At 53.6% G+C, this 25,211-nt stretch overlaps 3 protein-coding genes across 7 annotated transcripts in view; 2 read left to right on the top strand and 1 right to left on the bottom strand.

The window, feature by feature from the left end:
- Positions 1-16,179, top strand: part of Smarcd3 (SWI/SNF related, matrix associated, actin dependent regulator of chromatin, subfamily d, member 3) — a 32,495-nt gene extending 16,316 nt beyond the window's left edge. Inside the window, exons 1-13 of one of the 5 annotated variants that reach the window (XM_031380188.1) lie at positions 2,382-2,479; positions 9,770-9,981; positions 11,715-11,757; positions 12,480-12,602; positions 12,720-12,858; positions 13,000-13,115; positions 13,261-13,362; positions 13,505-13,666; positions 14,741-14,838; positions 14,988-15,123; positions 15,426-15,548; positions 15,672-15,773; positions 16,001-16,179. In XM_031380188.1, the coding sequence (XP_031236048.1) occupies positions 2,441-2,479; positions 9,770-9,981; positions 11,715-11,757; positions 12,480-12,602; positions 12,720-12,858; positions 13,000-13,115; positions 13,261-13,362; positions 13,505-13,666; positions 14,741-14,838; positions 14,988-15,123; positions 15,426-15,548; positions 15,672-15,773; positions 16,001-16,054 (1,449 nt within the window). In that variant the 5' untranslated portion in view covers positions 2,382-2,440 and the 3' untranslated portion in view covers positions 16,055-16,179. Of the gene's footprint in view, positions 1-2,381; positions 2,480-6,533; positions 7,013-9,769; positions 9,982-11,714; positions 11,758-12,479; positions 12,603-12,719; positions 12,859-12,999; positions 13,116-13,260; positions 13,363-13,504; positions 13,667-14,740; positions 14,839-14,987; positions 15,124-15,425; positions 15,549-15,671; positions 15,774-16,000 lie in introns of those variants that run through there. The other 4 variants (XM_031380186.1, XM_031380185.1, XM_031380187.1 and 1 more) reach the window with 4 other exon arrangements.
- Positions 4,373-6,857, top strand: LOC116097561. The gene has a single exon (XM_031380190.1). It carries the CDS (start codon positions 5,620-5,622, stop codon positions 6,826-6,828), a length of 1,209 nt encoding a protein of 402 aa, XP_031236050.1. The 5' UTR covers positions 4,373-5,619; the 3' UTR covers positions 6,829-6,857.
- Positions 16,180-16,315: 136 nt separating the features above from the next.
- Chpf2 (chondroitin polymerizing factor 2) lies at positions 16,316-21,881 on the bottom strand. Its single transcript, XM_031380184.1, has 4 exons — positions 20,366-21,881; positions 19,307-19,871; positions 18,435-18,617; positions 16,316-17,738 (listed from the first exon to the last, which is right to left on the bottom strand). Exons 1-4 carry the CDS (start codon positions 20,617-20,619, stop codon positions 16,437-16,439), a joined length of 2,304 nt encoding a protein of 767 aa, XP_031236044.1. The 5' UTR covers positions 20,620-21,881; the 3' UTR covers positions 16,316-16,436.
- Positions 21,882-25,211: the final 3,330 nt, after the last annotated feature.

The following is a 25,211-nucleotide window of genomic DNA, read 5'->3' as shown; positions in this document are numbered from 1 at the left end:
GAATTTACAGAGATCTGCCTGCCTCTGCCTCCACAGTGCTGGGATTATAGGTGTGTACCACCACCCAGCCAGTTTGGTTTCTAAATCCACAGTGGTTTTTACTAATGGGCAACAGCCTCTTATTCCTGAATATCACAAAACTGAACAAGTAGAGATGCTGCAGCTGCAGGAAGACCGGAACCTCCCTGTTTCGCATCCTTTCCATATGTACATGCAGGCACAAAAGCAGCTTGCAATGTTGAGTGTCTGTCTAGGGGATCCCTCAGATTGCAGTGTCTGGACAGGCTGGGAAGCTTAGCACCACTTAGCACTGGTGGCTCTGACCCAGAGGATAGGAGCAGAAAGGGGAAGGGGTTGGATTCTAGATCCAGAGCCAGGGGACTATTTCTTCAGATTGGATGTGGGCATGAGAGAAAGGTAAGGTTTTAGGATGGCTCCAAAAATGGGTACCTGGGCCACTGGAAGATGGAAAGAGAATGAGGTAGAACCATGGGATTAAGTTTGAGCAGTCTGTTAAATATCTGAATGGAAATACTGAGCCAACAACTAGAGAGGAGTCTGAAGCCTGGAAAAAGGCAGGGGTTATGGGAAATCTTCAGAAGCCAACACATGGTACCAGTGAGAACAGACCTTCAGGAGGCTGTAGTAACTGTAGGTGAGACCACAGGAGCGGAACCCTTTCAAGGTGCTTCTCTATGGAGAGGGAACATGAGGAGCAGGACAGATAAGGGGGGCATCCAGGAGGCAGGAGGACAGCAGAGAAGGAAGCAGTTTCCGTGGTCAAACATTGTAGTCTGCTAAGCAAGACAAGGCCTGGGGATCAATGGCAGTATTGGACAATGTGGAAGACCAGTGGTGTTCCTGATGGGACACTCTCAGTGGGGTGTTTATCCCCTGGAATTTGAGTTTAAGACAAGCAAATATAGCAAATGCAGATATACTCTTGAGAAGTCTTATCACAATTGGGAGAAGTGGGGCGAGCAGAGTCTTTTGTAGATGGTGAAACAATACTATGTGTGCTAGCAAGAAGGGTTCAGCAGAGATGGGTCGTGTGCTAGCAAGAAGGGTTCAACAGAGATGGATCATTGATGGGAGACAGAGGAGGGAAGATAGTCAAGGGGTAGATCAAGAAATGTCAAAGGTCAATAAATACGGAGTAAAGTTGACCTGGATGTGGCGTGTTTAATATACAGGAGGGCCTAGTTCAGTTCTCATCAGTCTGCACTTTTCCTGCCTTCCCAGAGTTCATTGTGGGGAGAGTGGGACACCAGACAGCATTCTGTCCAGAGATGAGGACAGCTGTTTCTCCCAGGGACTACAGGGGCATTCCTAGGGACACAGTGTTAGACACAGGGACATGAGCAACTTGCCCAGAAAACTTAGCTTCCTAGCGACAACCACTGAAGACTCCACCAACATTTGCAGACATAGCAACAGTCAGGACATCTGGGACATGGTGTGGTGGACTCCCCTTAGAGCATCAGGTGTATGAGGCTGGGACATGGTGTGGTGGACTCCCCTTAGAGCATCAGGTGTATGAGGCTGGGACATGGTGTGGTGGACTCCCCTTAGAGCATCAGGTGTATGAGGCTGGGACATGGTGTGGTGGACTCCCCTTAGAGCATCAGGTGTATGAGGCTGGGACATGGTGTGGTGGACTCCCCTTAGAGCATCAGGTGTATGAGGCTGGCAGAGCGAGGCCTCTGAGGCTACTGTGAGGGTGACGGGCTGCCCCACCAAAGGGGCCCGAGAGCCTCTGTTGGCTCCAAGCTCTAGAAGAGGAGAAAGCAAGTGTGCAGCTTTGTGTATCCAGGCCCAGGCCATATTCCCACTATTTGAATCTTCTCATATTTTTAAGCCCTAGACTCTAGCCAAACCTGTAAGGTGCTGATCAAGGAGGAGAAGGTGGGGTGACTGTGTGTAGCACATCCTTTCCTCCCAGGGTGCTGCCTGATTTCTACCATTAATGCAGTCCTGCCTACAGGCAGAGCCACACTGAGCTGCAGTAAGCTAACATCTTTCAGGACCCCACAGAAACATGGCCCCTCACCTGCCATTTCCTCGGAGAAATGTGCACCTAGCTTCAGTGGCCTTCATTTATTTATTTATTTATTTATTTATTTTTACAGTGCCTTAAGCTATTTGGAGTGACCCCCCCCCCAAGAGACTGCCTAATTAATGGAGGCCTTGAGGGGGATGAAAGAAAACTGGCTGTGAATCCAAAACCTGCCTTCCCTCTAGGCCAGCGGGATGCTCAGAGCCCCAGAGGCTGGCTCTGCGCTCCTCCTGCGACCAGCAGCCTCAGCTCCCCGATGTTTGCAGTTCATTGTGTGTGCGGTGTGTGTGGGGGTGGGAGGGGTGTCAAGGAGCATCCCATTAGACTGAACAAACCCACGCAGGCAGAGACGAAGGAGGACTGTGCATTCAGCTAACCTTTATCATGTACCTGCCCACGGCGCAGGACCCTGGGGACCCCACGGTAAGGTCTTTCCCTTCCGGCAGGGGGCCCATGGCATGGTGTTTGGTGTTGAGGGTACAAATGAGGTGGGGGGGGCAGAGAGTGACTCTAAGGAAAAGAAGCCCCCCCCCCCCCCCCCCCCCCCCCCCCCCCCGTGTCCCTGCAGACTTCACAGAGGAGTGGCTGACAAGCGCTTCAGGCCTCTCTGGGAACAGCATCCCCTGGCTGTGGGGATATGTCTCCATGCCTCTCTGCCCCTTCCCTCCCAACCCTTCCCTTGTCTGCCTCAGTTCTTTTCCATCTGTGGAATTCTTGGATCTCTGAGCAGGAAAGGCCCTGGAATCCCTGGGCCAAGGCTCTCTTTTCACTCCTGGAGGAGCAGGGGCAGGCAGATAACAGCGACTCTTCCAAGGTCACACAACTATTTTGGTGTCCTATTTTTTCTTTGTTTTTTGTTTGTTTGCTCATATTTTGTGTGTGTGTGTGTGTGTGTGTGTGTGTACATGCATGACAAAAAGGCAAAGTCACACAGGGAGTCAGCCCCCTTTACAGTAGCAGGAGGTGTGCTGGGCACAGATGCTTTCTGACAGGGGAACCACTGTGCAGGGTCCCCCAGGACTATTTATGTCTCTCAGGTGATAGGAGTGGTGGCTGTTGGGGTCCCAGAGGCCTCTCCTCCCACCTCTAGGAACTGGGCCTGGATCTAAGTTCTAGCCAGAATTCCCAAGGGACCCAGAGTTTTAGACATGTCCTAGGATTTAGTGACCAAAGGAGAAAGATGTGGGCTTAGGTTAGGGACAGGCCAGGTCACAAATATCAGGAGACCTGGCAGTTAGAGTTCCAAAGGGTCTCTCTTCACATACACCCCTCCCTACCCCCATAAGATTAGCGTAATTGTATTTCTCTGAGGGAAGTTTTACTGCTGGGATAAGGGGAAGCTGACAAGAGAAAGGGGTCTCTCTGGCAAGATGTCCTTTCTCCCTCTTCTCTCCTTTGTTCCTCTCCCACTCCCTCCCTTTCTCTCCCCAGCTAGCTTCCCTTCTCTCTTTCCAGCCCTTCATTCTCCCTTCCCCACTCCCTCAACCCCCCCACCCCCGGTGCCTTGTCCCCAATCGGGACCTCCACAGAGGGCGGGAACACAAAACGCTGGGCTCCGGCTGGGTCTGGGTGGCCATCTTCCCGCAGAGAAGGAGTTAAGTCTCTTCCCTGCATCCCTCCTCCCTTCTCCGCCTCCACTGGCCGCCGTGGAGTCCTGCAGCTGGGCCCCGGGCTGACCTTCACCGGGAGGGAGGCCACAGCGCGCATGCTCAGCCGGGGAGCTGTGCGGGAGGAGGGAGGGCGGTGCGGGCCGGCGGCCGAAGCCCCCAGTGCACCGACTGCGGCCGCTGGCTCCGCACGGTGGGGGGCGAGGCGGCCGTCCGTCCCGCAGGCCGCGGCGCAGCGCTCCCTGCGCGGGGAGCGGCGCTTTGCCATTTGGTGCTGGTCGTGCTTCTGCGAGGGAAGGAGAGATGGGGGGACGACAAGGGGGACTCCAGCTCCGGGACGCAGCGCGGCCGCCCTCCCCTTGCCCCAGACAAGCTCTCGGCCTTCCCGGGTGTGGCCTGCGCACTGTAGGGTTGGAAGAAGTCCGGGCTCTTCGCCGGCACTGTGGGCGACGTGTTACTGCCCAGCGCCCTGGTGGCACTGAGGTGGTGGGGTTCCTGTCCTTTGTGAGAAGGGCTCCCTGGCCACGAGTCCCTTACCAGACCTGCTAGAAGAGCATGCTAATGTGTCTGCTCTCTTGTGAACGGGCATCTCATTGTATGGGATGTGGGGAGGCCAGCGTGTGCCTGTATGTGCAAATCCATGTGGCTCCTTGTCCCTGTGGCAGTTGTCATATGTGTGCTCCGAGGTCTGTGTGTGTGTGTGTGTGTGTGTGTGTGTGTGTGTGTGTGTTGTGCATCATAATGATACCCCTAGAAGGGCCAGCTCAAAAGGGCTTGTCTGTGGGTCTGACTGATGCTCCCCATTCGGCCAGTACTGGCATCCACCGAGCCTTTGGTGAGATCACCTCCCACCACTTTCTTCACCTCCAAGACCTCCCAGATCTGGTACTACTCCTTCAGACTTTCCACACCGCCAAAGCTGAGATGACAGCTGCCTCCGGCCTTCTCCCCAGAGGTAGCTCTAAAAGTTGAGGACACCTAGCTTTTCCTAAAGCCTAAAGTTGTCCACCCCACTCCCAGAACCTCCAAGGACTGGAATTTCCAGTCCCTGCAGGAGCAGAGGTAGAGGGTAGCTTCGGTGGCTCACATCTTCAGGTAAACAGCAGAGCACTGCCTATGTTCATTGGCCTGTTAAGCTTTGCAGGCGTTCTTAGTTTGGGTGCTGTAGACAGAGTCCCTGTACCCACCAGGGTGCGGGAAACGTGGGCCCAATGCCGTTTCCGCCTTCAGGAGTCACAACCTTCGTGGGAGACCAAATGAAAAACACCCGAAGCGAGGGGCACATGAGGTATTCCGTCCAGCCCAGCTTATGGAAAAGATGAATGATATGGGACATTTGGATAAGACCAAGATATGTTCCCAGAAGTGAAGCCAGGAAACCAGGGTCTGTCTTGGGCCTTAAAAGATGAGACAGACAGAGAGGGAAAGTGGAGGCATTGCAAAATGGCTGAAGAGCCTTAGACCAGGGAGTGAGTGGGGTGCGGGGAGCATTGGAGGTTAACTGCTGGACCCAAGCAGGCTATCCATCCAGCTACCACCTTTATTGTCTGCTGCTGCTGGAGTCCACCCCCCCCACCCCGACTACTGCCTCCCATAGCGTCTTAACAAGGTGTTTTCTCTTGTCTTTCATGGTGACAGGGGGCCACCTGAAAGGACAATGACAGCTAGGCACACTAACAAGACCTGCAGGAAACTAAGATACAGGCCAAATAGACTGGGAGAGCATTCCCTCTGGTCCTTATCCTGTCCCATGAAGACATTCTGAAGGGCCAAAGGTTAGGGTCCCTCGGTGCAATGGGTCTTGAGGTCTCAAATTGTAATGTGTTCCCACAAGTTCCCTCAGGCATTGTCCCTCCCTCAGCAGCAGTCCCAGCTAGCCCATAAACGTGACCCTTGGTTGTCCCAAAGCTCGTAGACTCCTCCTTCAGAAGGTGGGGACAGGGCGGGGCTTGTGGCATGGGCGGGGCTTGGGCTCAACCTAGGGATCTCAGGTTCTGCCCCCTCCTTTCTATTCTTCCTTCCCTTCGGGGTTGGCCAGTTCTCTCCACGCTGTCCCATTTGGGGTTTCCTCTTCTTCCTACCCCACACTCTTGCTTTCTCTTCGGTTCTGGGCGGACTTTACCAACACCAGTCTCTGGGTCTCCACGCCAAAGCCATCAAGCCCTGTTTGCCTCACCCTTTCCTCCTACCCACCCAAGTACCCACCCTGGATCCGCGCCATTCCTCACAATGTACTCCTCCTGTTCTCATGAGCCCAATCCATGTCCCCCTTTCGGAAATACTTCCCCTATTGCCCTCACTTTCTCACACAGAGACAAACAAAGACTCACAAACCCAGAAATAGACTCCCACAGAGCTCAAAGACACAGGCCGTGTCCTGCCCCGCACGCACGCGCGCAGGCTCGGCGGCTCTGGTGGAGGGAAGCACACAGACGGGGCGTTTTGACAAACACGCACATAAACATCCACACCCACAGCCTCTGCGCTGTGCCACAAAAGGGTGCAGACACACGGTGTGCGAGACAAGGGCACACACATCGGCGGGCGCCCGGGAGCCCGCCTAGCCCGGCACACCCACCGCGGCTGGCCCTGGGACAGGAGCAAGGCCTGCTCCCGGCTCGGGCTCCCCCCAGATTCCTTCCAGCAAATGTTTCCCTACTTGGCCTGCCCGGTCCCTGGGGAAAGGGCCTCAGAAATGCGGCAGGAGCCACTTGGGGGAAAAAAGTTGGAACTGCCTGTTCCCTGCCTGGCCATGTCGGCGAATTCCCTAACCGAGAAACTATTTGTGGCGAGGGCAGAGTGACTGGCGAGCCCCTTGTCACCTCCCGTGGTGTTCCCTCCCCGTGCCGCCACCGATGGGCCCCGGGCGGCCTGGGCTCAGCGCAGCTGCCCATCGCGCAGCCTCCGGGCAGATCGGCTCCTCTCGCCGCTTCTGTGCGCCGCTTGGACCACGCGGAGTGCTCGGGAGGGCCGCTCTGTCCCCGGCGCGTCGCAGGCAGACCCCGGGCCGCCGGACTATTTCTGTCTTATCAGTGCAGGAATGCGGCAGCCGCGGCGGCGGCGGCGGCGGCGGCGGCGGCGGGCGGGCGGCGGCGGCGTGGGCCGTGGGCCGTCAGGGCAGCCCTGAAGGGGCCCCCTCCCCACTCCGCTCGAGTAGAAGTGTGAGAGAGCCCAGCAGGACTCAGAGGGGAGAGTTGGAGGAAAAAAAAGGCAGAAAAGGGAAAGAAAGAGGAAGAGAGAGAGAGTGAGAGGAGCCGCTGAGCCCACCCCGATGGCCGCGGACGAAGTTGCCGGAGGGGCGCGCAAAGCCACGAAAAGCAAACTTTTTGAGTTTCTGGTCCATGGGGTGGTGAGTGGGGGAAAGTTAGCGGGGGAGGGTGAGCGAGCTGGCTCGGGCTGAATGGAGGGATGGTCGGGAGGGGCCGCCGGCGCGCTCCCGCTCTCCCACCCCTTTGGCTGAGGGGCGCACGGTCATGGCCCAACCCTGGGACCTTGCCGGCGCCTTGGCATCCGAACACGTCGCCGCTTGGTCGGCTGGGGATGGGCGCGCGGCGGCCGGGAAGAGAGGCGTCGGCTTGGGTTCTTCTCAGGGGCAAGGGGTGGGATGTGGACACCGTGCCCCCCAAGAGGGGAGTCCCCTCTGTAACTGACATGTCTCACATTCTTTTACTAATGGGCTCAGGTGTTACCCCTGCCCTGGGGTGGGGGTGGGGTGGTGACTCGAACACACAGCCAGGACAGGGCTGCCTCTTGTCCCTGTTCATCCTTTGGGACAGGGTCACTCAGACTAGGTCTGAGGAACTAGGAGCAGGTGACCTAAGAGCAGAATCTCTCTGGCTGAGCAACCTCTGCATCCTAGCAGGAGGGCCTTGAGGACTTGGCCCTGCTGTCAGACCTGAGAGAGGTCTACTTGAGAGACCCCAAGTTAAGCTGTCGGAGGATCTCCTTGGCAGGCTCAGCCACCAGAAGTTGATTGATGACCTTAACACCTCAAAGGTGTGAAGGAGGGGCTGGAGTTGGGGACATGAGGCCTAGAAACCAACACACACACACACACAGGAAGACATGTGAGGAGTCTGAGGGTACTCAGGAACCTAATAAGGTTAAGTTAGTGAAGAGTCTGTCTGTGAGGAGCTCCAAGCCTGGGCATATGGAGGGAAGAATCAGTCAGATTTACTATGGCCAAATTTGGTTGTGACCCCAGGAAGCACCTTTTCAGTGAGAGGCAAGGGGCCCCAGAATCTGACCTATATGAGGCTGATACTGATGGCAGACCCCTGGGGACCCGTAGGGGCCCTTCTTCTCAGGGCCTCTCATTAGACCAGTGACGTTGATGAATAGGAGTGTGGCTGATAGGGAAGAGGGCTTCTCTAGCCATAGGGATCTTTGGGGTGTAATTTCCAAGGCAGTCCTGTGGGTTAGTGAAGTTACCAATCCTAACCTAGCTGCTGGAGAGTAGTTGCTTTAAAGAGTACCATCTAATGAAGAGGCTCTACATATGGAATTGAATATGGCCAACTTGGTGGTTCAGTTCTTGGATGATTAGAGTCCCCTCTATAGTAATGGAGAATGGCTAGGCCTGAGCTTCCACCCTGGTGGCATTGGTGCCAGACAGTGACAGTGGTGAGTGACAGAGTCAGGTGGAATGGGGGAGGCAAATTCAGGGACAGGCCTGTTTCACTGCAGAAGAGATGGGCAGAGACAGCTGCTGGCTATGGGTGGAGACCTCAGGGGTAAGCAATGTAAGAGTAGGAAGGAAGCCTGGGGGGTAGGGTTAGGGTGAGGGCTTTAGTCCTGGGGCAAGATGAGAAGGGCACGTGTGTGCATGGCCTTCTGTAGTCCAGGCTGGCCTCAAAGTCACTAATATATCAGAAGGTAGTCTTGATTTTCTGCCTCCACCTCAAGATTGGGATTACAAGTGTATGCTATCATGTGCAGTTTATTTGGTGCTAGGGATCAAACCCAGGGCACCACAGGTATTGCACAAGCCTTGTACCAAGCTGCAGCTCTAGCCTGAGATGGGAGTGTTTAAGTAATAGGGTTTTCACCCTCTCTCCCTGATACCCTTTCTGGTCTTCTGAACTCAGCCCATCTCCTGACGCCCCCCGTCCTGGACGTGGACAAGTGGAGTCTGAGACACCCCACTTGCATTCGCACCTCATTTTTTTTGATTGACTGCCCAAAGGTGGTGGCCAGGGAAAATTAACCTGCCTCATTTCCCTCCAGTTTCTACCCTTACTGGGATCGGGTGAGGGATGGGTTGTCCCTGTGGGCAGATAGGAGGGGAAAATGGATGCTGCTACAGATGGCCGCCTTCACCATCCCTGTCAGCCCACTTCTAGTCCAGTTCCCCACTTGCCACTCAGAAAAACCTGGCAGAGTCTGATGACACCAGACCCTAGGGTGCCTTTGCCCAGCCTCTTGTATCATCTTGAGAGAAATGAATTAAAGAGGCAGGCTAAGTCAGTGGGTGTGGAGACCTGGAGTTAGCTGTACCAGTTATGTTTGAGATTGAGGTGCCAAAACCGGGAGCTCTGAAATGGAGAGGGGACTCAGGTACAAAAGACTTCGGCCCCAGAAGTGGGGTGTGGAAATCGGGGAATGGGAAATGAGGGCATGAAATCAGCCCCTCACCTTAGCGAGGCAGCGGGGAGCAGGGCCGGTCAGGTGCTGCTGCCTTTGCCCGGAAGAGCAGGGTGACCTTGTCGAGGTCGCTTTTTTCTTTGAGCCCCAGTTGCCCCATCTGTCAAGTGGGGATGAAAAGACCTGCTCTGACTGGCTTGCAGAGAACCGTACAGATATGAACAACCTTTGAAAGGTTGAAAGGCGCCATTAATATTCATTTTGGGGGTACCTTGCACGGCTCTGAGACTCGGTTGGCTTCATTTAGCTTCATGCAAGGAGACGCCGAGCCCCCTCCTCCAGAGCCGCGCAGATTCCCGCGCCCCCGCCCCTCCCACCAATCACTCCCACTCATCGCTCAGCTCAGGGTTACCAGCCCAGGGTCTTGGAGAGGGGCGGGAGCGCAGGCACGCTGGCCTGGGGGTCGGACCGAATCTGACCTGCCGGCCCCGGTTTCTGCTTCACCTCCCGCCCCACCCCCCAGCGCCCCGGGATGCCGTCTGGAGCCCGAATGCCCCACCAGGGGGCGCCCATGGGCCCCCCGGGCTCCCCGTACATGGGCAGCCCCGCGGTACGACCCGGCCTGGCCCCTGCGGGCATGGAGCCCGCCCGCAAGCGAGCAGCGCCCCCGCCCGGGCAGAGCCAAGCACAGGGCCAGGGCCAGCCCGTGCCCACCGCCCCAGCGCGGAGCCGCAGGTGAGTGCCCCCCCACCCACCCCACCCCCGCGTGAAAGGGCGTGCAGGGGCGGCAGGCAGAAGCCTTAGGGACAAGGTGGGTGAGTGGTGGAGATGGGAAGCCAAGGAAGGATGTTAGCAGCGACCAAGTCATTCTAGCTTGGATATTCTCTGGGGAGGGCTTAGGGGGCACTGGTCTGGTTCTTTTGTGTGCCCACAGTGAAGACAGGCTGCGATAGTCTGCTGCCAGTGTCCCTTCTCTGCACGCACCCTTCATTCTTCTGCTTGTCACCTGCTAAATCCTTTCTCCCATCCTTTACCCCAAGTTCTGGGAGATGCTTCAATCTTTGGGGAGAGGCAGGGCTAGCAATAGACCAAGGGTTGAGTTTTAGCTGTGTGTTTTCTAAAATGTAGTCCTCTGGTACCTCCGGGCCACCTCCGGGCCAGTCCTGAGTCCCGAGCTGCGTCAGAACCCCTCTAGATTTCTGCAGTCCTTACCCTTGGCAGTGGGCATGAAGAGGTGTTATAACCCCTCCGAGGGAGCAGTTCTGCCCCTAAGCCACTGGACCAGCTTATTTCCTTGTCTGAGAAGTTGGTGGCACTCCCACCGGCTCTTGGCAAGAGTAATGCCCCTATGGGCATCGGTATTTAGCCAAACACACATTCTTCCTTTTGCACAACAGATGGGTTCTTATACAAGGTGTAATATCAATTCTACTTCATTATTAAATAGTTTTTACACATCAAGGGAAATCATAGGCATTCCATAATAAATTCATTTACAAAGTGAATCTTTATTTGTATAGCAAGACATTCTTTCATTTTTTTTTATGTGTAAGTTAAGAGTTTTGTGTGGACAGTTTACTTGAAATAAGTCAATCCTTTGATGAGAGGCTTATCCAGCCTAAGAATGGGTTGGTTTTTTCTTTAATGAGTTGCTTGCCTGGGCATAGAATGGATTTCTGGATAGAGGGGGCAGTGAGTGAAAGTGCCACATGGAGGCAGTGTAGAGCTATCTTCTAGGTTGTGTGCTCTCTCTTGGCTAGCCAAGGCTTTTTCTGTGTTGCTTTTGAAACTGAGAAACATCCAATACCAGGTACTGTCTACCCTAGGTTCGGCCCCATTGGTTACAGGGCTAAGTCAAACTCACACAGAATCTTCCTGCACACACTTCCAGGGTCCTTGTGACTGGAGTGTGTCCCTTGGTCGGCAGATGGTCCAAGACCATAAGCATCTCCTACCCTTAAACAGTCCCTTCCAAGCCCAGAGCCACAGGGGTGCTAAGTCCCACCACTTTACACCATGGTGGCTCAGGAGCTCTAAGAACCAGGTGGAAGAGTCACCTCTCCCCTCCTTGGCGCTCAGGCTCTCTTGGCAAGAGAGGCCCCACAGAAGCTATCTTCTCTCTCCTTGTCTTCCCCACCTCCAGGATTTTTTTTGCAAACACTTCTGCAGTCCCCATCTTTTGGCAGCATCTTCTCTTTCACTAGTTCCTCCTAAGTCTGACTTTCTCTGGCTCTGAGGATGTGGTGAGGTAGAAGGTGGGGGCAGGGGGTACCAGGCCAGAGAAAGGACCTGCTTTCCAAGGGAATTACCAGCTCCACATCGCTGCTGTAGCCCTCAGACAGGCAGACAAGCAGGCTGTGGGAACCCCAGCCAGCGGGCGGAGATGTCGGGGATAATTTAGCAGGTGGCCTCGTTACTCCCAGATCTGTCGCCATGGTAACCTGGTTTTTTCTTTTAAAAATGTACAGTGCCAAGAGGAGGAAGATGGCTGACAAAATCCTCCCTCAAAGGGTGAGTGCCTTTCACAGCAGCCCCCAGGCAGCCCCACCCCTTTGCTCCTCCATCCTCCCCTCCTCCCTTAGGAGCAAAGCTTTGGGCTCAGCCACTTTCACTTTTTGTTTTAAAAGCTCATTAGGAAGTGAGGCTCCCTTTCCAAGAGGGTGGGGCTGGACTGAGGGAGGGAGGTGGAGAGGCACGGAGGGAGGAGGAGCAGAACATAGGGCCTGAGGTTAAGGGGGCGGAATGCCAGTGGTCCAAAGGCATAAAGGACAAAGAAGGGACTGGAAATTGCTGGGTGGAGGGAGTAGAAAGTAGCAGGAGAGTCTGAACATGCGAAAGGGACAGCAGCTGGGGAGCTCCTGAGGCAACCTACACTACCTCCCAACTATCTGAGGTACCCAGAATCCCTTAGTACTCTTCAGGGACCCAGGGTGTCTGTATGAGTAGGGGGTGATAGGATGAGGCTGGGCACTTGCACCTGCTGGGCTACCAGTCGCTGGTCCTTCCTGGTGATGAGATGCATGGATTTTCCTGGAGGGAGAAGCTATTTTTATCCACACACAATGAGGCTATATAATAGAGTCCCGGGGACAAGTCCTGTCTTCACTCTCCACGTCCTGAAATCAATTGGACAGCTCCCTGCAAGTCCTTTGTGTCCTGTGGCCATACAACAGACAAACATTCTGCATGGCAAGATGGTCTGAGCCCTGCTTCCCACTTTGTTCCTTCTCCAGATTCGGGAGCTGGTCCCCGAGTCCCAGGCTTACATGGACCTCCTAGCATTTGAGAGGAAACTGGATCAAACCATCATGCGGAAGCGGGTGGACATCCAGGAGGCCCTGAAGAGGCCCATGAAGGTGCCTTAGTGTGGAAGTAGGAATAGGGCTCTCAGTGCCCTGTCCAGTAGGAGGAAGCAGGGCGTCCTGGGTCGGTGTACACAGCCCTCTCCCTGTACTACACTTTATTTTTTACAGCAAAAGCGAAAGCTGCGCCTTTATATCTCCAATACTTTTAACCCTGCGAAGCCCGATGCCGAAGATTCTGATGGCAGCATTGCCTCCTGGGAGCTGCGGGTAGAGGGGAAGCTCTTGGATGATGTACGTCCTGGCCCAGGTCTCTCCAGGTGTCCTGGGGTGGGTATGGGCTGGTGGGCCTGGGGACAGTCTGGGTACATCGGGCTGCCTCTGAGCATACTGCTTGCCTGCCGCCAACTTGGCCCATTCTGTGTCCATGGTCCCTGCTCTGCCCCCACAGTCCCTGTCACTTTCCTACAGCCCAGTAAGCAGAAGAGGAAGTTTTCTTCCTTCTTCAAGAGTTTGGTCATTGAGTTGGACAAAGACCTTTATGGCCCCGACAACCACCTTGTTGAGGTAAGATGGATCGCCTCTGCCCTTGAATCACAGCCTTCCCATCAGCCTGAAGCAGCTGCAGACTTGGACTGAGGACCATCCTAAAGCTCTAGGCTCTCCTCATCCACATGCATCTGTGGGTAACCTAGCTCTTCCCTCTGGACAGTGGCACCGGACACCAACAACCCAGGAGACAGATGGGTTCCAAGTGAAGAGACCAGGGGACTTAAGTGTGCGCTGCACCCTGCTCCTGATGCTGGACTATCAGGTTGGTTTTACCCCGAGCCTGCATGCCATCCACAGAGCATGCCTACTCACCTTCTCCAGGAGCACATGGCCAAGGACCCTAACCTCCACACCTGAGCCCTACTTCTCCCTTCAATCTCATCTTCCTGGTGACCTTTTCCTAGCCTCCCCAGTTCAAACTGGACCCCCGCTTAGCCAGGCTGCTGGGATTGCATACACAGAGCCGCTCAGCCATTGTCCAGGCACTGTGGCAGTATGTGAAGACCAACAGGCTACAGGACTCCCATGACAAGGAATACATCAATGGAGACAAGTATTTCCAGCAGGTAACAGATGTTAGCCACAGGGTCTGGGGAGCAGAGATAGTGCCCTAGCAGCAGCACCTCCCAAAAGTAGCTATCTCCTCTTGCTGAGTTCCTGAATACCAGAACTGTTCAGGACCATGGCTCTGGAGCCAAGAGCAGGGTCTAGCCCAAGCTCTTTCACAGTCTATTTAGCTGCTCCCCAAGGGAAGCGAATCTGGGACCCTACTGGGGGAAAGGCATCCTGTGATGTAATCTTCTTAGTACTTGGCGTTTGGATCTCTGAGGTGCCGCCAGTCTCAGGTCTAGACTTGGGGTAACTTACTTTGCTATTCTTTCTGCCTCCTGTCTGTCTGAAATGAGGAGTGGTGTGAGCTGTGCCATCACCTGTGTCTGGCAGCTGGGAAAAATGAAATTGTTAAAAAATGACCTGACAGAGGCAGGTGGATTTCTGAGTTCGAGGTTAGCCTGGTCTACAGACTGAGTTCCAGGACAGCCAGGGCTATACAGAGAAACCCTGTCTCAAAAAAACAAAAACAAGCCGGGCAGTGGTGGCGAACACCTTTAATCCCAGCACTTGGGAGGCAGAGGCAGGCGGGTTTCTGAGTTCGAGGACAGCCTGGTCTACAGAAATGAGTTCCAGGACAGCCAGGGCTACGAAAAAAAACAAATAACAGAAAAAGAAAAATGACCTAACAAAAGTAGAGCATTACTACTAATGTATTTTAAAATCAACACAGTAGATAGATATGAGAAAGAATAGCTGGTATTTATTGAGCACTTACCATGTACCACTTCAGACACTCGTTGTTGTACATGGATTTACCTAATTTCCATAACAACCCATGAAATAGGGCTGCCAATCTCCCCATTCTAGAGGTGAAGGCACTAAGACCCACAGTGCTAAGTAGCTTGTTACAGGGCATGGCAAACTTAGGACTGCACACTGGCCTCCTGATTAGCCATGCCTGTTTCTCTACCTCCAGACTGGCTCATTGCCATCAGCACCCAGGATTCTGACTTGCCCTCAGCTTCTAGTGGTCTTTCCAGAATGGAAGGATCATTATTAGCTACTGTCTCTCAACTATCCTGCTTCAGATTTTTGACTGTCCCCGCCTGAAGTTTTCTGAGATTCCCCAGCGCCTCACAGCCCTGCTGCTGCCCCCTGACCCAATTGTGATCAACCATGTCATCAGGTGAGGTGGCCCAGCCTTCCCCACAGACTGGAAGTTTAGCTCCCTGCTCCCCTCCCTGCTTTTTCCACCCTCCTCATGTGCCCACCCCAGCCCTAGCCCTGGGCTTCTGTGGTGTACCATGGACATCAAAGGCTGGACTTCTCTGGCAGCGTGGACCCATCAGACCAGAAGAAGACAGCGTGCTATGACATTGACGTGGAGGTGGAGGAACCACTGAAGGGGCAGATGAGCAGCTTCCTCCTGTCCACGGCCAACCAGCAGGAGATCAGTGCTCTGGACAGTAAGGTGCGGCTTGAGCCCAGAGCTGGAGTGGGACATTAAACCAAGAGAGAGGACAAAGCACTCAGAGCACAGCATGGGCCTAGGACACGAGGCACACACAGCCCTCCCTACTGTGAGAAGCTGGCTTCATTCCAAATTCAGCTCTGCCCACCCTGCCCCCCTCACTGAACTCAGAAGCAAGGGCTCAGGGGAACTCTTCTTCAGGAGAGAAGCAAGCCCCCCCCCCAAGCCCACCCTCTTCTTCCTCTTGCATTCCTCTCCCACATCCCAGGGCTGGGTGGAAATCACTGTCTTTCTACCTGTAGATCCATGAGACGATTGAGTCCATAAACCAGCTCAAGATCCAGAGGGACTTCATGCTAAGTTTCTCCAGAGACCCCAAAGGCTATGTCCAAGACCTGCTCCGCTCCCAGAGCCGTGATCTCAAGGTGAAGACAGGGCTCAGGGAGCACTGATGTGAAGACAAGCATAGGGGGAGGGAAAGATGGGCATGCAACTCAGGGGCAGGCGAGGCACTTGGAACTCACCATAGGCCCCATGCACCCTCCCAGGTGATGACAGATGTGGCCGGTAACCCTGAGGAAGAACGCAGGGCTGAGTTCTACCACCAGCCCTGGTCCCAGGAAGCCGTCAGCCGCTACTTCTACTGTAAGGTAATGGACACCCTGGAACATGAGGCTTCCGTCTCCTTCAGTCTTGCCTCTCACCTGGCAACAATCTTTGCTGCCGCCTATGCCCAATACCTGTCCACCACCCTACATCCCCATGCAGTAATCTCCTGGCTCCCAGACTCTTCCAGGGAAGGGGTGCCAGGATGGGGTACCCCTGGTCACTCACCAGGATCACTGTAACCCTGCCCCTGCTCACACTTCCTCTAAAGATCCAGCAGCGCAGGCAGGAGCTGGAGCAGTCGCTGGTCGTGCGCAACACCTAGGAGCCCGTGAACAAGCATCACTGTGGACCAGCCACCCCGCCCAGCACAGGCCCTGGGCTCTGGACTCCCTCTCCCGCGCTGCGCTGAGGGTGGGGAGGGCTGGATTAAAGGTCACTTATCAGACAGCAGCCTTGTGGTCATTGTGGACTGGGATGGGAGGGAGGAAGAGAAGGGGAAGGCAGTGGAACCCGGCAGACAAACTCTCCACAACCCTCCCACGGATGCTTCTTCTTACCCCTCTCCCTAGACCTAAAAACAGTCTGGCAGAAGATACTTTTAATAAGATTTCTTATTTTTAAAAAAATACAGTGACCAGCCCTCCATCTGTCCGTCACCTTGCCTTGCCCTTCCTGGGGCTAAGTCAGACACAAGGGTGGTGAAGCTAAGTGCTGTTGGCCTGCTCCTGTTCAAACAGAGCCATGGCTAGCTGGGTTCGGGCCCCCAGCCCTTCCAGATTGCTGAGGCGACAACGGTGGTACAGTTCCTCGCTGAGCCGTGGGCTACAGTCCCTCAGGGAGAACTTCTGTACCAGTCCTGGCTCTACGGCTCGAAAGAGGTGGAGCCCTGAGAACCGGAGGAAAACATCCATCACCTCCAGCCCCTCCAGGGCTTCCTCCTCTTCCTGGCCTGCCAGTTCACCAGCCAGCCGGGCCCGGGCCGCCAGGTAGTCAGCATTGTAGAAGCAGCCCTCTGCTGATGCCTGCCGGTCAAATCTGCCCCCGACTGGGGCCCCCCTAGAAGGGTCCGCACCAGGGGACGGAGGATCAGGGCCAGCCCCGGGGACACCTGGGGGAGATCTCTGTGGTGACAGAACAGGGTTGTACTCCTGAAAGTGGACTGGAAAGAAGGCCTGCCAGCCTGAGATTGCATTCATACGGCAGCGGTTGAGGACTTCCGACCCAGGTCTTGTCCACACAGTGGTAAGGAAGAAGAGTGTGTCCACGGGGTGTTTCTTGGAGATGACATCCATGAGTCGCACCTGGGAAGGGGCCTCTGCTCGCACAGCAAGCCAGGCCAGCCTCGCCCCAGGGTACCGTCGTTCTAACTCAGCTGCTGCAGCCTTCACTCCGAGAAATGGGTCAGGGCCCCCACGACCTTCCCGGGGCCCATAGACCAACAACAGGGTGAGCAATGCATGTTCGCGAGGCTCCAGGACACTGGCAGCAAAGGCCTCAAGAAAAGCCAGGGCGGCCGGAGCTTCAGCCACCAGGAGCGGCAGCACCAGCTGCACCCTGGTAGCCTCAGTGACGTAGGGCATAGGCAGGATCTCCACTCTGCTCAGTGGCCTCAGCAGGCTCACTCTTCGGGCCAGGGAGCGTCGGTGTCCTCGCTGAGTCACAGCTTCTAACAGCAAGTCAAGGGTGTACTCCATGCCCCTTGCGGGGTCAAAGCGCCTGTAGCCATTGAGGAGCCGCTGCTTCTGGAAGCGCAGGCGGGGCTCATAGCGCCGATTGAGCTGCTCCAGAGCAGTGTCCACAGCATCCCCTACATCTGCCCTGCTAGCCCCCTGCAGTGGGCATTTGGGAGCCCCATCTGCACAGGCGAAGGTGTGCTGCTCCGTGAAGTAGTCCCAGCCCAGGACCTCGAAGCGAGAGTGTGGAGTGAAAGGGGCCGGAAGCCCAACAGGCCAGCTTAGCCCTGCCTCCCCCTCAGGAGTCAGCGCTGTCAGGTTCCGGATCTGGGCCTAAGTTGGAGGGAATGCAACCGACATTAGTTCTGGTTTTATAAGATCACACTCGGCTCCAGATGCCCAGGCTCTGAGGGTCCATCAGCAGAGCCCTGGCTAACCACCAAGTCCCCTTACCTGTAACTGCCTTCATCTAAAATACAGAAGAGAGGTGAGGAATGCCTACCTTCACAGCTGCTGCCAGGGGCATTTGCTTAAGAGAAGTGGATCTCAAATTATAAAGCTCAACACACTTTCACTTCCACGCTCACAGGACCAACATCCTCTTCATGATCCTCTGACCTATCTATCTGATCTATAACCCACCTCTGATGACCCCCACATTACAGAATTCCCCTCCCTTCTATCTTTTGGGCTTTTAGCACAATTCTAGAAGCTTAGGACGCTGTGGCTTGTTGTCTGGGGACAGCACTAACGTAGTTTAAGCCTCTGGGAGCTTCCGCTGCAGTGTCCTGGACCCCAGGGTCCCTGTGCCCCTGGGAGCTTCCGCTGCAGTGTCCTGGACCCCAGGGTCCCTGTGCCCCTGGGAGCTTCCGCTGCAGTGTCCTGGACCCCAGGGTCCCTTGTGTCTCTGTGCTGGTGAGGCTCTCTCTACCCTACCAACACAGCCTCTGACTCAGCTGACTCCCCAGCCTCCCTTTAAGCTCCCAGCCATGACCCTCAGGCACCACACCACTCACTACATTGGCTCACCTGCAGTTGTTCTATTTCATTGTAAGCCCGCTCCAACTCCAGAGCACTGAAGCGTTTGTGGAGCCGGTACATGAGGGTACTCTCGGAGACCGGGTGAACGGTGAAGGCACTCAGGAAAGCAGGGCTCCCCTCCTTCTCAGGGTCCCTATTCTTAGCCAGTTCGAAGGAGCGATACTGTTGCCCCTAGAGGGACCAATCAGACAATCAATGCTGCACACATAAGCTGTGATTCTCAAAGTCTCAGTCTCCTTAGCACTCACAACTGTCATCGCTACCGCTCAAGAAGGGACCAGGGACCGAGAAGCAGTGGGCCCCTAACCTCCATTCCTACTTCTAATGCCTACATTTTGGAAATAAGAAGGCAAATGGGCAACTAAGGGCCTCCTCTTTCCCCAAGAACTAACTTCACTGCTCAATGAGAATACAGCCATAGGACATCCCAGCAGGCTGGTGTGGAATATGCCTTGCCCCTGGGATGCTCGGCCTTCTATGATAGAGCAGAGCCACTCTCGCGGGGACGTAGAGGGATCTCTGGGCTTTCTACCTGGGGGGGTGTGGTGGGGGTGACCAACTCTAGAACATTTTAACATTGTCCTTAACTGTGATGTGCACTGGGTGTGGAAAAAGGGGGTTGGAGGTGGGCAGAGAGGGGGGTTGATGAGTTCAGGCATCTCTTCCTGGCTGGCTTAGGGATCCCTAAAAATACACACTTTTGATGGCCCCAGGGCTGTGAGGTGAGCAAGGGAGAGCAGAAGGGGCAAGCTGGCATCTGGGAAGGACAAAAGGACAGGCTGGAAAATTCAGTTTGGACAGCAATCATTCAGTCACTGCCAACTTTTGGGGGACTCGGACTGCCTTGAAGGGGTTGTCACCTGGTGCTGTGAGACACAGCCGATGCCCAGAGTGTCGATGAGGCAGCGGCCAAGCCATTCATCAGGCCGAGCACTGAGAATGTCCCCTCGGCAGCCATCCAGATGTGGCCGCAAGCGCAATAGGAGACTCCGTGACAACAGGTAGCCAAAGCCCCCATGGCAGTACCGGGCCTGCTCTCCCGTACCAATGAATTCCTCTGCATGGCCTAAGTACAGGTCTTGGTTGATGCTAAGGTGACCAGTAAGAGCTGCCAATCTGGGGGCTTGCACATATGTGTCGTCCTGCATGATGAAGAACCAGTCATAGTCTGCCCCAAAGTGTGTGTGAAGGTGGTGCAGGGTCTCTGACATGAGCCAGGCTGGCCGCTCATCTCCATGAGACACCACCTGCATCCCTGCAGGAGCCCGGGCCCCTCGCTGCCCCGTGAAGTAGAGTAACCGAGGGAAGTGATGTGCTACTGTACGGTTAACAGCAACAGCCAAGGTGGACAGTGTGGCTCGAGAAGTCAGGACAGCCACCAGCAGGCGCTCACGAGAGCCCAGCTCTGTCTGTATATACCGAGTCCTATGGAGAGACCAGAAGATAAGGGGTCAGCTCCTGAACCATTAAGGGAGCATGTACCAGCCTGCCTAGCACATACATCCCTGGGAATAAATGAGCTGGGTTGGGAAAGGGGAGAGATCCCTCCCTCATCACTAATAACTAGCTACCGGGGTGAGTGCCCGCTCAGTAGGCGAGGCTGGACTTGGCTACGCGGAGACAGGCTCTACTCAGTAGGTCTATTCAGTAGGTTCGTGCAGGTACAGCTCTGTTCAAGAACAGTGAACATTAACACCAATGGGTAAGACGCTCTCAGAGTTGGGGAGCAAACCAAGATAGAAAGTAAGACAAAGGCTTCTAGGAAACTAACACAGAGTAGCAACATAAACCTAACAGCAAACAGCTCTAGAGTGAGGGTCAGTTCCAGGAGACTATGCACAATCACCCTCACCTGAGCACCTTGCAAACAGCTCTAGAGTGAGGGTCAGTTCCAGGGGACTATGCACAATCACCCTCACCTGAGCACCTTCTTGTAGGGCTTGTTAGGATCCCTGTAGTAGGGGACAATCCTGGGTTTGAAGTCTTCATCGCTTTGGTCCAGCCCATTTTGTGAGTCTGGGTTCTGTGGCTTCCCCACAGCCTCTACACAGGGATTTTCTCCCTCTCCCTGGATCCAGGAAACCCGCAGGAGGCTCAGGCTACAGCCCAGAGACAGCCCTAGGATGAGAGGGAGCACTGGCCGCAGCAGAGCCAACAGGGAGCTGAGTCGCATGGTGCCAGGCCCTGACACAGGGTGCCCCAGGGGCACAGTCTCAAGGATTAGTAGGTTGATGCGCCCCAGGCCAGCAGTAGCCCCACAGTTTTAACCAGAGAACCTGGAGTCAGTGAGGTCAGCAACAGAGAAAGGAGCAATGTGTGTCGACTTCCAAGCCCAGCATCCCCACAGTCTCCCTAACTCCCTATGCCTGGTCTTCAGTGGCCATGGGGCTGATACACTCTCAATAAAATACTAATGTCTATGTGAACAGTGCCACTCCCTACTAGGATTGCAGTCTGTAGTCCAGTAAAAGCAAAAAAGAAAGTGCAATACTGCCAAACCTAACCCCAAAAGGTCTACAGCCATTTGAGGCATGGACCTAATCCAATTCAGCAGCACCCGATGACGCAGAGCTTAGGGTAAAGTGCATGCACCATTCAAACAACAATCTGACCAAAAGGGCCTGCCTCAGACACACTGTCCTATCCTGCAGATGTCTCCTCGGGCCCTAGAAGGGACTGCTGCAGGCCTCCTTCCACCCTGCTCCTGAGTGTCAAAGAAATCCAGACTCTAGAAATCCCCTCTTTGTCAGATAAGATCACCAACCATGCACGGTGCCCACCCACCTGCCCACCCAAATGAGGTGAACAGTCACAGTGACTCAGCACAGCTGGCCTCTCAGAGGAGCGCAATGGTTGATGGAGCCATTTTGCTGGCCATCCTACTCGTCCTGCAAAAGCTATGCTGCACACATTTCTAAGAGCAGCAAGAGACAACTTACAGACACTCTTGCTGTGGCTAGAGGTTATCAAACAAAGCCAAATAAAGCAAAAACAACCCGGGAGACAGCAGCAGTTACAGAAACGCGGGGGTCCGGGAAGGCCAGCAGAGGCTCACCACCTTCCAACAGGGCACCCGCCTGCGCCAGCCAGTGCCCTATAATTCCCTTGGCGACCACATCTCCATGCCAGCCCCCAGAAGAAGGCACAGAGCGAGTCCTAGCCGGCCATCTGGAGACAGAAATTAATCGCCTACGTCCCACGATTGCAGAAAAGGCCAGGCGTCCAGCTGGTTTGCTCTTCGAACTCGGGCGGAGGAAGGGAGCTCGCGGCGGAGAGCAGGACCGAGCGGGTTCTCGAATCTTGCGGGTCAGAGGGACAGGAACATCCAAGCCCTACGGCTAACGGAGCCGCCTCGCCGGTGAGCCCACCCTGTTGCGGGCCGAGGAGCTCCGCTTTGCAGCCGCTGCCACCTCATAACCCAGCCCTCGGCTTCCTCTTCCGCTGCCTGTCACTCACCCGTCTCTATGGTGACCGCATCCGGGGCCCCTCGCTCCAGCCGCGCGCTCTCTATGGTTGCTGCTGCACCTCTCGATTCCGACGCCGTGGCTCCAATGCCAAGGCAAGAGAATCCAGTCTGCACCAGAGACGCTCCCCAGTTCAGCTCAACCCTGTGAGCGCTAAAGAAAGATGCCCTCCCCTTTTCTGAACATGCTTTAGCCAAACCGTTCCCGGAACACCAATTCCTATTTAGCGGCTCAAGAAATGTTTCTCTACTAAAATTTCAACACGTAATTGTACTAGGTAAAGGATGAGGGGCATGTGACCACGAACAGAGCTGGGTTAACCCAGAACTCAGTAGTTCTAAGGCGGTGAGAATCGCTTGAGGCGGGCCGTGGACACTAAAACACTATGGTGTCTCAAGGTAGAAAAGTGAAAAGTACGGAACTAAGCACCAGTGAGGTGACTCACCATGTGAAAGTGGTTGCCACCAAGTGATAATCTGAGTCCCATGTTTGGTGAAAAAAGAGAACTGACTCCATCAAGTTGTTCTCTGACATCACACTATTGCGCGCGCACACACACATTTATTTTTAAAGTATAGAATTGAGTGGGAAGCCAAAGCAGGAATAATTAACTTAGATTGGGAATGTGGACGTGCTGAGATCCGACATTTCAGAAAGCTTTATCCAGATGTAAAGCAGAGTTTGCCAGGCAAAGACAAAAGCACAAGAAATTAAGCATGGCCAGGGCAGCTAGAACCCAGTGCAGAACAACCCAAGGTGAGCTAGAAGGAAAAGATGGTGTTGGGCTCCCAAGAAAGACAGCTCCACACCTAGAGGGCAGTTTGGAAATGTTCAGGGAGAATTTTGTTGTCAAATGATGCCAGGATATGTGTGTATGATGTCTTATACAATGTAAGAAGGTGTGTCTGTCTGAAAAGAAAGCTGTCTTGATCCTACGTAGCTTTAAAAGTCCTGATTATTGTAGATGCGGGAAAAGGAGAATTGCAATATTCTTATCCTTGCACCAGTGCTTAAAAAAAAAAAAAAAAAAAGTAATTCTGTATGTATGTCTGTGTACCACATGTTTCCAGTAAATGTGGAAACCAGAAGAGCCATCAGATTGTTTAGCACTGGAGTTAGAGATGTTGTGGGTGCTGGAAGATTGCTGTGTTCTCTGGAAGAGTAGTAAATGCTCTTGACCACATCTCTTCAGCCCTGTGGTAAATTCTTTTGTTTGTTTGTTTGGTTGGTTGGTTTGGTTTCGATTTTGGTTTTCCAGACAGGGTTTCTGTGTAGCCTTGGCTGTCCTGGAACTCGAACAAGACTGAACAAGACTGGCCTTGAACTCAGAGATCCTTCTGCCTCTGCCACCCAAGTGCTGGGATTTAAGGTGTGTACCATTCCTCCTGCCCTATGCTAAATTTGTAAGAAATAACTCCTGTGGATGGAAGGAAGACTGTCAGCCTTGGGGTGTACAAAGCTGCCACTTTGGAGAACTTTATCGTTTATAGGTGTATATAAGTGTTTAGAGAAATTTCTGTTATCACACTTGTAACAACCTCTCTCCCCTTCAGTTTTGAGCGTACTGAACGAATATCTTATTACACAGGTTTCCTTTTACTTCTTTTCTATTATGATCAAGATACTATACTTTTTCAGGGCAGTGGTGACGCATACCTTTAATCCCAGCCTTTGGAAGGCAGAGGCAGGCGGATTTCTGAGTTCAAGGCCAGCCTGGTCCACAGAGTGAGTTCCAGAACAGCCAGGGCTACACAGAGAAGCCCTGTCTCGAAAAAACAAAAACAAAAACAAAACCAAACAAAAACAAAAACAGAGAGAGAGAGAGGACTCAGTTGTTAGAGGAATTGTCTAGTAATCATGGAACCCTGGATTTGATCTCTAGTACGTATAAACATGGGCATAGTAGCTCATGCTCATAATCCCAGCACACAGGAAGTATAGGAGAATCACAAATTCAAGGTCATCTTGATCTATACAGTTTAAAGCATAGGCGACATGAGATCCTGAAACAAACAAACAAACAAACAAAAAAACCAAACAAACCTTGGTAACACAGGTTCATAATGTCAGTCATCTTGTCTACTTCAGAGGCCAAGTTACAAGTATCATCTCCAATTATGTGTATATGTGGGTGGACATGCACTGGGATGCAAGCTCAAGGGTAGATATAGGTGGAGCAAACACAAGGCCTTCAGTTCAATCCTTAACGTGGCACAAAGCATACAAATGGGTAAAAAAGCTTGAAGGGGTTAAGATATAGGACAAGAAAAATGAAGATGGATGGTAACACATGTTATCACATATGTGGAGATATGACAATAAAACTCACTCTTCTGTGCAGCCAGTTTGAGCTCCCTATATATTTATCTATCTGTCTATCTATCTATCTATCTATCTATCTATCTATCTATCTATCTGTCTGTCTGTCTGTCTATCTCTGTTTGTTTTGAGACAGGATCTCTGGGTAGCCTTGGCAGTCTTGGGACTTGCTCTGTAGACCAAGCTGGCCTTGAACTCACAGGGATCCCAAGAGTGCTGGGATTAAAAGTGTGTACCATCATTGCCCTGCCTGTGTATGCTCTTTTTAATAAGTCTTCATCCTTAAGAGCTTCCTCAGGAGTCAAGGATTAACTTCTAAGTTCTGAAGCTCTGTGTGAGCTTGGTTAGTAATGAGACATGCAAGCATAGCTCAGCAACCTCAGACTCCACTTAGTTTGGACCATCAACCTTCTAACAATTCACTTGGCAGCCTAGTAGCCCTACCTGCCTATACTATGCACAGAGACATTGATGAAAATCTGGGAACCCCATCTGTATCGGCCTGTAGGTATACCAACTTTAAACAATGGCAATAAGTTATAGTCCTTAGTGACCCCTTGATAATGCCCTATTTCTATTCAAACACATCTTGGGGAACATCCTGGAAATAAGAGAGTTGGGATAATCTGATCTGAACTAGTTTTCAGTGCACATGCAATAGAAACTGTGCCCTTTGACAGTCTAGAGAAAATGCCCTACTACCATTTTCTGCCTATGCATAATTGAGATTGCGCACAATTAAATCAGATGCAGAAGTCTGAGGACATGGCTTAGGATTTGACAGCACTTACCACACAAACATGACTTGAGTCCAAAGCTCCAGAGCTCATATAAAAAGGAAATCATATGCTTGTAACCTTAGTGCTATGAAGGGTGGTGCAGAAGTAGAAGGATTGCTGCTGCTTGTTGGCTGCCAGTGAAAGACCCCTGGGGGAGACCCCCACTCAAATCTCGGGAGGACGTACACCCAAGGAATCACGAG

The sequence above is a fragment of the Mastomys coucha genome, unplaced genomic scaffold, assembly GCF_008632895.1.
Source record: "Mastomys coucha isolate ucsf_1 unplaced genomic scaffold, UCSF_Mcou_1 pScaffold19, whole genome shotgun sequence".
Lineage (NCBI taxonomy): Eukaryota > Metazoa > Chordata > Mammalia > Rodentia > Muridae > Mastomys > Mastomys coucha.
Note: the sequence above shows the minus strand (reverse complement) of the source record. Positions and strands in the feature narration are given on the sequence as shown.